A 9,812-nucleotide genomic window follows, 5' to 3' on the forward strand; every position below is an offset into this window, starting at 1 on the left:
AAAAGCTACAATTTCGTACGTACTGTCATAACATGCACAAAAAAAAAAAAGGAAATTCACGGAGGGCACAGCCCAGACATGTGACGTCTTACGCATATCACAGCGCGGTTGCCGTCTACCTCTTATGGCGCCGCTCCCTCGGTCAAAATTGGCTACATTCTCTTCATTCATCCGTGCAGCCTCTTCGCGCAGGAAAATGCGACTGTTCCCAATTTGATATCTACAGGTGGCAATATATCAACCACTCGAAAAAGTCCCGTCACCAAGTGGTGGGAGGAGAAAGGCTCCAATCGTTCACTGTATATTTGTCACCTCTTATGTCGCCTGGCTCGCCTCCCGCTCCATCTGCAAAAAAAGGAAGGACCAAGTACACAATGGGTTGTAGGCCTCTCTCTGCATTACCATATCGGCCTCTAGTGCGACGCACGCTTATTCACACACAGAAAAAAAAAAGCATTACACTTTCGTGGGTTTGCAAATATTGATCCTTAAGGTTGGATAGCTTGTCTATGAGCTTTTTTCGCAGTTCCTGAAGTGGAGGGGGGGTTGTAGAAATGGGACGTTATGAGACCGCTACATGGGCTCGCTCTCATACTCATCTTTACGATCACGTTTCCGTTCATGCCTGGGAATGGAGTTTTTTTTTTTTTTTTTTTTTTTTTCTCCTACCACCAAGTGCGGACTGTGCTTGTCGTACTGGGCCATCTCCTCGTTAAGTTCGTTTCTTAGCTCTTCTCGTGGTTTTTTGATGAAACTGCAGGGGGGGAGGAAAAAAATATCAACCGTTGATGTGTAGCAGTGTAGCGGTGCAGAAAGGTTTCATTGGAAAGATGCCCCACGCAATGCCTCCCTTCACCGATGGGACCAATTCACCGTCTGTGTTTTCTCCATCTCCTTGCGCCTACATTTTGGACACCTTCCTAAAGCACTCCTGCTGTTCCGTGGTATTATCGATCTGAAGGAGGGGGGAAGGGCGAATGTTCAGATGGGCCTCTTCAGGGGGAATCACTCCTGGGTAGCGCCTGGGTAGCCGATACTCTGCGCGCCCCACCGTTTCCATGGACGCCTCGCACTTCTTCCTGAAGTACTGTTCACTGGCCAGGATGCCCTTCAGCCGGTTGTTCTGTTGCAGGGTGATTTCGATCATCTTCGATATTTCCTTCAGCTATGGGGAGGCGTTCCACAAGCGGGTTGGCAAATTAGCAGCTGCTGAGATAGCAATGGAGCCCTTTCGCACTCCAGTTCGTGAGCGCGTACTGGTACAGGGAACCGCACGTACAGGCGCGGGTAAGAGCCCACGAAGTAGCCTATGTGTGTCGCTCGCGACCCGCTTCTCATTCCTTTGGATGATTCTTTCCCCCTTACCCGCTTCAACAAATTCAGATGATTTTCACTCATTGATGCCATTTTGTCTTCTCAAATGGAAGTAAAAAAATAGAATGAAATAGAAACGGAAGCGTCTCCGGAGGATATATCCCAAAAGGGAGACTCAATTCTGTGTGCCAAAAGTGGGAGACTCTGTGTTGGGGTAATTGTTCCCTTCTCTCACTTGGCTTATTATTTACGTAGTAAAAAAAAAAAAAAAAAAAAATACAAGCGGCGGGCCAAAAATACCGTAAGAAGAAAACGCCGCGAAGGGGAATACCTTTGCTAGTTTTTTTTTTTTTTTTCTTCTTCGAATTGCTAGGATCACTCGTTGATCTCCCTTTTGTGCGTTTTTTCGTTGGCGAGTTTGTTGACCAGTTTGTTGGCCAGTTTGGTGGTCCCTCGTGTGCCGTTTGGAAGCTCCAGCGCGTTCTACTGCAGACGGCTCAGCGGGATACCATCTGATACTGCCCGCTTCTTCGTGACTTCTCTTCTGTTTACAACGCCCACAGGGACACGATGGAGGACAGCCAACCAAGCGACGTCACGTACGTCCTGCACAACTCCACCCTGTACCTCCTACTCTACGCCGTAGTGCAACTGGGACAGTGGCTCCTACGGATCGTGTGGGCAAACAAGCTAGTCAAGACATCCTTCCTCAAGTACCACCGGAAAATTAAAAAGTACTACTGTCAATACACAAAGTCACCAGAGTACCAGGACATTACGAAGCAAATAGAAACAGTCCAAAAGAAAATTAAAAAATACAAAAAACTGATAGAGGCAAATAAAAAGTCAAACAAAAATATGAATGAATATGACTTGTTAATATTAAATGGGAAATACACGAGGAAGATTTTGAAGGAAGAAAAAAATATGAATGACTTAAGAAATTTATTGGAGCAGGAGAATCCAGGAGACTATTTGTTCCATACATGCGATGTCATTTCGTCACTGGTGACGTCCACCGGTTCCTTCGTCAACATCGTGCGCACACAGATAACGGTACGTGCGGTGGAGGCGGCATGGGGGTGGAAAGGCATGCCACATACAGAGATAGTCATCTCCCCACATGCACAGCTGCTCAAGTGCAGATGGGAAACAGCAGCGGCAAGAATCTTTGGCTTTCCCCATTTTACCATTCCACCATTTCCCCATACCACCATTTCCTCACCTCCCCATCCAGGTCGCCCTGCTGTTCCTCTCCCTGAAGTACCTTTCCTGCAGAAACTCGCAGGTGCCCTACGTGCCAGCCGAAACGGACCTCTGGTTCGGAGAGCACTTTAAGATCGTCTCCACAGGTAGGGTGCGCGGCAGCACGTCGTGTATTGGGGCACCAAGCGTAAAAAAAAAAGGAAAAACCAAGGCAGAAAAACAAAGAAGCCAATTCTACGCCTCACTCGTGCCATATCACACAGAGTAGCATTTGCAACTGCTCCGCAATGCGGACTGAACGAAATGATATACTTTCCCTCACCCCTCTTTTCGATTTCTTTTCCCCCCCCCCCCGAACCATGCGCCCAAAACCTGGTCAACCTGCTCTACGGCTACAACACCGCCCACCTGGTTTTCCTGACCCTGCGACAGAACCTCTCAAGTTTGTTTGTGAAATCGGACGTAAAGTTGAAAGCGGCTTAATTCTACGTAGAGTTATCCCCGTGGAGAGCAACTAAGAGTGCCAATGCACACGGTGGGCATACCATGTGCACTTATGAAACGCACGTGAGATGCACATGACACAGACGTGTATCGATAAAACAAAGAATCGAAGATAGACAAATAAGATGAGTGTGCAGTGGGCAAGGAAGAAGGTTCCCTTTCGGGGGTCCCTTTTGCGTCCTTCATTCATCCGCCATTTGATCCTTTTATTTTTTTTTTTTTGGTGACTTTTTTTTTTCGTGAACATCTTCCCCCCTGGGAAAAGCTACAACCGGAATGTCTACGTGTACGTGTACAGATTGGCTGACTCTATCCGTATGGTCACGTGCTGGGGTGTCACAAAAGTTGGCTTTGGTTGCCGGTAGAGTCACCTCCTAAGCTAACTCCAAATTTTGGTTCTCCTTCTGGTGATGGACTCCCTGCAGTTTGAGGAAAAAAGGTAGATCGCAAGTGGGTACGACAAAGCAACTGCGAGAAGGGTTGCACTACACGCGGAGATGAACTGCTCAGCGGTAGCTGCCTCGAGGTGAAGAGAGCACTATTGGTTTTTTTCTTTTTTTTTTTTCTTATTTTATTTTATTTTTCCCGGCGTGACGCCTCACCTGTAGGTCCCTAATCGAAGTAACATCGGCGGAGAACTTGTGACCCATCTCCTCCATGTCGTTCGTAATGAGTTCCTCTTGGTCAAAGGTACTCTTGACAAGAGTGAAATCGATATGGTTACTCGGCTGTTCTTTGATCAGCTCGCCAAGCACATCCTCAAATTCGGTGTTCCTTAAAAGAGCTGGATTCTTCTTAATGTAATGTAAGGACAAGTTAATTTTCTTCTCTGAGATGTCTTGAATCCTGTTTTTGTAAAATCTCATTTTTCTCGCCTCCTTAATTTTGTCGATTTGCTTTATCGCGTTGATTGTTTTTATGTACAGATCTCGATCGTACTTTACTGGCTCACTTCGGATCCTTTCGAATTCGAATGTCTTGTCTGCGCTCAGCTCCTTGTTCCTTTCCTTTCGGTAGACCTTTGTCCACTTGACTTTGCGCGGGTTGTGCTTGGCCTTAAAGTGCTTGTGACATTTACTGCGGCAGAACCGGAATATGTTCGCATCGTTTCGGATGAAGAATATGCCGTGGCCTATGGGGGGAAGGGGGGCAGAGGAAAGGGAAGGAAATGAAAGTAAAGGAAATGAAACGAAATGGCACATAGGAGGAGACTCCTCAGGGTGGGGATGTCCTCCCGGGTGACATCGTGGCGGTGAGAAAGGGTCACTCCGTTTGATGATTATTACCCGGGTAAATGTTCCCCGAGCAGTACCAACACTTCTCTATTCGCATGCTTGGGGCGGAGGAAAAATTAGGAGGTTAAAAGGGGCCGTTGTGAGCGGAAGGCGAAGAAGCCATCAAAAAGGGAATCCATAAAAAGGGTGCCAGAGCACGCACGCAATGGGGATCCAACGTAGAGGTTCAAAGCGAGGAGGGTCAGCAATTTTACGCAGTTACCACTTCTTCCCCGTCCGGCAATTCGTACAAGAACGGTCTCGCTAAAATGGGAAGATCATATCTCTTTATGAATGCTTCCCCTCGGTGGGTCGCTTCTATTATTTGGCTCGAGGGAAAGATTTGTTAACCCTTGGCATTATTTTATTTTTATTTTTTTTCCCATTTGGGAATTTTCCCGAAGAGGAGCTGATCAACTACCTGGGGGTGTGGTGATCTCGCACTAATATCACTTGGCTGCTGAATTGGATCGTTCTTCCTTCATTGCTTCAGTTTGATGATTAACTTCTCTTCTCTATTTTTTTTTTTCCATTTGGCTCAATATGCCGCTTGGTTGGAAATTATTCTCTGCTGATGCAACCGCTGTGGGTGCCACGCGCTCGTCGTTGCTGATTCGTTTACATGTCGGACTTGTTTATATGTTGAGACTTCTTATATGTTTGCCGGTTCCCTCGTCTGCTTTATTCCCTTGACTGAGCCGATTAAATTTTGCCTCTTTTTTTCCCACCGGCGAGAAACGGTCCCAAAATGAACGTCGCAATCACGGAAACTACAAAACTCGGAGAGCAAGAAATCACCTGAACAGGTTATGGAAAATATATATTTTTTTTTTTTTTTTTTTTAAAATCATATGAGAACCTCTACACGTTTTTTACGTTACTTCTTTACGCCATATCATTTAGTACGTTTTATCGCAGCGTTTGTCGTAATTTTTGGCCATTTTTTTGGCCCACTTCTTTCCCACTTGTTACCTTCATTTTTCTCTTTACCATGTTCCCTGTTTGTCGCGGCCGATCCCTGTCGAGCAACACGGGAAGATCCCTTCCGCGAGGGGTAGCTGCATCCTTTGAACCGCGCCTCAGGCAGTGAGCAGGTTGGCCCCCCGCGGGTCGCAAAAGCCTGCATGTAAAAGGAGTTTTCTTTGCTTCCTAGTGGCTACGCCGCCGGAGCACAACCGGAAGGAGAACGTCTCGCATGCGCTCCGTTTTTTTCACCCACTTCTGTGGTGCCCCTTTGACTTCTTTACCGTCCAGCTTGCCCCTGTTTCCACCCTCCCCCAATGGATGACTACATCAGTTGTGACGTCGGAGACCTCAGTGCGCTCCTGCGGGATGACGACGCCAGCGAGAAGAGCATGAAGGAGTTTCTTCATCAAAACGGCATCATAGAAAAGTACAATCAGGAGGGAAATGAAAAGGGGGGGATGTACTCAGACACAGAAGAAGTGTTATCTGCGAAACAGGAGAAGAATACACTAGTACACAAAAAGATACCTGTGAAGATTCACAATATAATAGCCTCAGCCAATCTTTCTTTAGACATTGATTTGCGCTTAGTGGCCATATCCATACGCAACGCAGAGTATAACCCAAGCAAGATTAACACCCTGATTGTTAGACTGAACAAACCCAAGTGCACTGTTCTCATTTTTAAGAGTGGAAGACTTATGTTAACTGGCACAAAGAGCAAAGCGGATGCCATTTATGGCTGTAAAAAAATTGGCAAAATAATTAAGCTGGTAACAAATGAGTGTGTAAAGCTGGAAGGGTTTAACATAGAGAATATCATCGCTAGTGCTGACTGCAATATGCCGATACGGCTGGAAATGCTGGCTCATGACCACAAGGAGTACTGCAATTACGAGCCGGAGCTGTTTGCTGGGCTCGTCTACAGGTATAAGCCGACGTCCAAGCTGAAATCCGTCATCTTAATTTTCGTCTCTGGGAAGATTATCATCACAGGGTGCAAGTCCGTTCAGAAGCTCTACACGGTGTTTGACGATATTTACAATGTGCTCCTTCAGTATAGGAGTTGACATGGGGGAGGGGGAGCGGCGGTCACGCAGTGACTGCCCTCGTGGGGTTGCCCCGGCCGTTTGATTACCCCTGCTGAGGGTGTCACCAAATGAGAGGAGTTTTGTCTTTCTCCCCCAGTATCTTTCATTTTGTCATTTTTTCATTTTTTTTTCCCCCATTTTTCCATTTCCTTTTTTTGTGTTATCTGGGGGTTGCTCCACCGATAGGTGCGCAGACGGACGTGCTCTTTGTGTGGCCACCCCCCCCGAGGAGGGGATCCCTACCCTCCACGTACAGTGACTCCAAACTGTGAATGTTAAACATGTTGTTAAAGTTGCTGAGCAGAGCAGAGTTCCCATCCCCTTTCATTTTCTTAATTCGAGTCAAATTCCGTAGAATGAACTTCTGTCTCCTCGCCTTAATCAAAGCGGAGGTGAACCAAACGGTCCTTAATATTTTAACCCACTGCTTCGTTCTCGGCTTCGCATTCAATTTGGCCAATTCATAATAGCTGCACAGCAACCTCTCATTTAAACGTACTAGTGAGTGGTGTACCTTCTTCTGTTTCATTTCGTCCAGCAGCTTAAAGCACTCCTTTATGTCATCGCCCTTGGATATGATGAGCTTTCCATGGAGCAGAATGGTATAAGACACTTCATCCTTCAAATGATACATGCTCAGTTCTCTGTGTAATCTCTCAAACTCCTTTTCGTTGTTCCGTTTAAGACATATCCATATTTTCTTGTGTAACTTATTTTTGTATTTCTGAATTTCGTGATCCTCTTTCGATATTTCCATCAGTTCCATCCCCCCGGTGTTGGTCCCGCTTGGCTGCGTGGTGTTGTGAAGTCCGTTTTGGTTGGCCTTCCAATCTGTGGTTGTATTTTCGGGGGCTGCTCTACAATCTGTTGCTGTATTTTCATGGGCTCCCTTCCAATCTGTGAGGCTGCTTGTCGGAAGGGAGGCCCCTCTTCCGCCTTCTAATGTAGCGAGCTTCACATCCTTACCACCGCTTATCTGTTCCGCTTTTCTTTTCATTTTTGCAGACAAGTAGTACTTCTCCCCGGTGCTGTCGCTACTCGGACCAACGCTACGCCGACTTGCTCCCCTTTGCAGCTTCGCATTTGGGAAGTACTTACTTATTATGTCGTTGAAGTTGGACTTATCACTTCGCACTCTGAGGGACGAGGGCTTCAGCCCCCCTTCCACCCTCCTGGCAAAGCTCCGCCGCACCTGCAGGCAGGCAGCGAGGGTCATCCTGCTTTGCATGCTATTGGGGCTACCACTCAAGGTGGTGAGGGTATCCTTTGCGCACACTGGTCACGCGGAAGCGACGCTTAAATGGGGTAAAGCGGGGACTTAACGGTTCAGGTGGTGGGAATTGTTCTCAGAAAAAAAAAGAAAAAACAAAAAAGGGAAAACACGAAAAAGTAAACGTAAAAGAGAAATAAAAAAACAAGGGCCTAAATCGAATGACTAGTTGCCAACCAGCTTATATTTTCTGCCCTGCGGAGTTCGCGCCTCCGCGTCTCAGTTGCCCTCATGCCTTGGGGTCGAAAAACTGTAGGGAGTCTTTCAAAAGGCTGGCTAGGAAGTTTGCGGTTCGCTCCTTCTTTTCTCTCTGATGGGGAGGGGGAGGGAGAAGGCAACCCGGGGGAAAAATGTATGCCGCGCGGCGGGGTAGAAGTGCACACAGCAACGGGGCCACATCACAAAAACATGAACCCCTCCGATGCAGCTGAGGACCCTCTCGCTGAACTTCTCTTTCCCTACTAAGTCGTGCCTGAATCGCCTCATGGCTTTGTTCTGCGAAAGAAGGGTACATGAAGCAGTGTTGCGAGCATGGGAGGGGAAAAAACGTAATTGAGAAATTTGGGCAATCTTTTGGACCGTTACACATCGGGTATGGGGAAGGGGGTTTAACATGTGCACCCGTTCATTCGACCGTTCGGCATTTTTTTTTCCCCTCTCCATTTGGGCCATTCACATCTTTGTAGGAACGCTTTCCTGCCACGTCTTACGGATATTTCCCTTCTTTCCCGCTTTCCTTTCCGTTAACACACCGGGGAGGAATATGGACACTACGTTGTGTCACACGCAGGCGACCTCCACGTCCGGTGTGCTTGTCCCTCCTTCGCAACGCTTCAACATTGTCAGTGGAAAAACAAAGTGACCCTTTTTTTCGCGGCGCTTACCTCCTTTCTCCTGAGCTCATCTGTCAGGGAGAAAAACCACAGAAGAGGTGGAATCTTAGGCGGCGTGCAAAACGGAGGTGATGAAGTATTGTGTGCCTCATTCGGAGGGAAATATCTTTAAAGGAATTTGCGCAGAGTGGGAGAGAGCACATCCAGTAGGAAATGAAAGTAACATGCTCATGGGATCAGAGCCTACGCATACACACTCCGATAACCCTCAGTTTGCACCACCTAGTGGTACACACCCCGTAGAGTGCACTTTGGCTTCTTCATCTCTTTGACGAACATTTTTTTTTTTTTCTTTGCTCATTCAATTTGCGATTTCCCTTTTGAACTTAACCCTCTAACACGTCAGTGGTGTTGGCAGCTTCCGTTGCGAAGTTGAAAACGGTGTAGGGGGGGTCGGCTGTTCCCAAGTCGGCCAGCTGCAGGGAGTAGCAGTAAAAGAGCGGGGATAAAAGCATATATGTGACGAGACAGATCCAGGGAGGAGGATAACTCTGGGGAGTTAGTTCCAATGAATAAAGCGCAACTGAGGCGGAAAGGGGGAGGAGCTTCCCTCCTGACTCGGATACTTTTCACATCGCTTTCCACCGTTTCGGATGAGTTTTCCCCTTTTCACCTTTGTCTCGAGAAAAAGAGAGAGCTTTCCCTGGGGAACCTCACTGCGGGTGCACTTTCTGTAGGAATGCCCCTTCATCAGAAGGGCAATCACACACACGGCAAGGGCGAACAAATACTTAGCCCTGCACATTTTCGCAAGTGGATTTCCCATCGCGAAGCGCGTGAGGCGGAGAGGTAGGGTGGAGAACGCGCAAAGGAAGCGAAACGGGAAAAGAGGTAAAAAAGAAACAAACAGGAAAAGAAACAAACGAACGAACAAACAAATTAGCAAAACAACCGTGAACAAACGAAACGACCAAACGTAAAGGAAACTCAACGCATTGTTGGCCCGACGCGGATCGAATCTTCACGCGGCGCCACGCACTGCGATGCAGTGATACATGTGCGCATGCATGCGGAGTGGAGCGAACAGAAAATACACGACATGCGTGTGAAGAGTTACGCGTGCGACACGTGGTACGAGAGGATTAAGTATACGAGAGGGGAGGGATGAAGCGAGACGCCATTACAGCTACTGTTGCTGCTGTAGGAAGTGTAAAATGGGAAAACCTATTCACAAAGGGAGGGAAATATATACCCCCTCGTTGCGTTGCACGAAGACATACCTTCGCATACTTGCACATAGTCGCCCGATTCCAACTGTTCAGCGATCGTCGCATGTAGTTACACTTCAGGGCGG

General features: G+C 47.5%; 6 protein-coding genes across 6 annotated transcripts; 2 read left to right on the forward strand and 4 right to left on the reverse strand.

The window, feature by feature from the left end:
- Positions 1-573: 573 nt before the first annotated feature.
- On the reverse strand, positions 574-1,407 carry C922_01201 (hypothetical protein; the record flags this gene model as incomplete). Its single annotated transcript, XM_008816809.1, has 4 exons — positions 574-754; positions 906-955; positions 1,052-1,165; positions 1,366-1,407. 4 exons carry the CDS (start codon positions 1,405-1,407, stop codon positions 574-576), a joined length of 387 nt encoding a protein of 128 aa, XP_008815031.1.
- Positions 1,408-1,884: 477 nt separating this feature from the next.
- Positions 1,885-3,038, forward strand: C922_01202 (hypothetical protein; the record flags this gene model as incomplete). Its single annotated transcript, XM_008816810.1, has 3 exons — positions 1,885-2,370; positions 2,552-2,666; positions 2,953-3,038. The coding sequence occupies 3 exons, from the start codon at positions 1,885-1,887 to the stop codon at positions 3,036-3,038; spliced, it is 687 nt and encodes a 228-aa protein (XP_008815032.1).
- Positions 3,039-3,398: 360 nt separating this feature from the next.
- Positions 3,399-4,356, reverse strand: C922_01203 (50S ribosomal protein L24e; the record flags this gene model as incomplete). Its single annotated transcript, XM_008816811.1, has 3 exons — positions 3,399-3,443; positions 3,627-4,156; positions 4,311-4,356. 3 exons carry the CDS (start codon positions 4,354-4,356, stop codon positions 3,399-3,401), a joined length of 621 nt encoding a protein of 206 aa, XP_008815033.1.
- Positions 4,357-5,578: 1,222 nt separating this feature from the next.
- On the forward strand, positions 5,579-6,334 carry C922_01204 (TATA-box-binding protein; the record flags this gene model as incomplete). Its single annotated transcript, XM_008816812.1, has 1 exon — positions 5,579-6,334. One exon carries the CDS (start codon positions 5,579-5,581, stop codon positions 6,332-6,334), a length of 756 nt encoding a protein of 251 aa, XP_008815034.1.
- A 181-nt stretch (positions 6,335-6,515) lies between these two features.
- C922_01205 (hypothetical protein) lies at positions 6,516-7,583 on the reverse strand (the record flags this gene model as incomplete). The annotated part of the gene is made up of 1 exon (XM_008816813.1): positions 6,516-7,583. One exon carries the CDS (start codon positions 7,581-7,583, stop codon positions 6,516-6,518), a length of 1,068 nt encoding a protein of 355 aa, XP_008815035.1.
- A 271-nt stretch (positions 7,584-7,854) lies between these two features.
- Positions 7,855-9,263, reverse strand: C922_01206 (hypothetical protein; the record flags this gene model as incomplete). Its single annotated transcript, XM_008816814.1, has 5 exons — positions 7,855-7,935; positions 8,028-8,120; positions 8,510-8,529; positions 8,850-8,934; positions 9,132-9,263. 5 exons carry the CDS (start codon positions 9,261-9,263, stop codon positions 7,855-7,857), a joined length of 411 nt encoding a protein of 136 aa, XP_008815036.1.
- Between the last annotated feature and the right edge of the window lie 549 nt (positions 9,264-9,812).

This window comes from Plasmodium inui (genome assembly GCF_000524495.1).
Source record: "Plasmodium inui San Antonio 1 unplaced genomic scaffold supercont1.4, whole genome shotgun sequence".
Lineage (NCBI taxonomy): Eukaryota > Apicomplexa > Aconoidasida > Haemosporida > Plasmodiidae > Plasmodium > Plasmodium inui.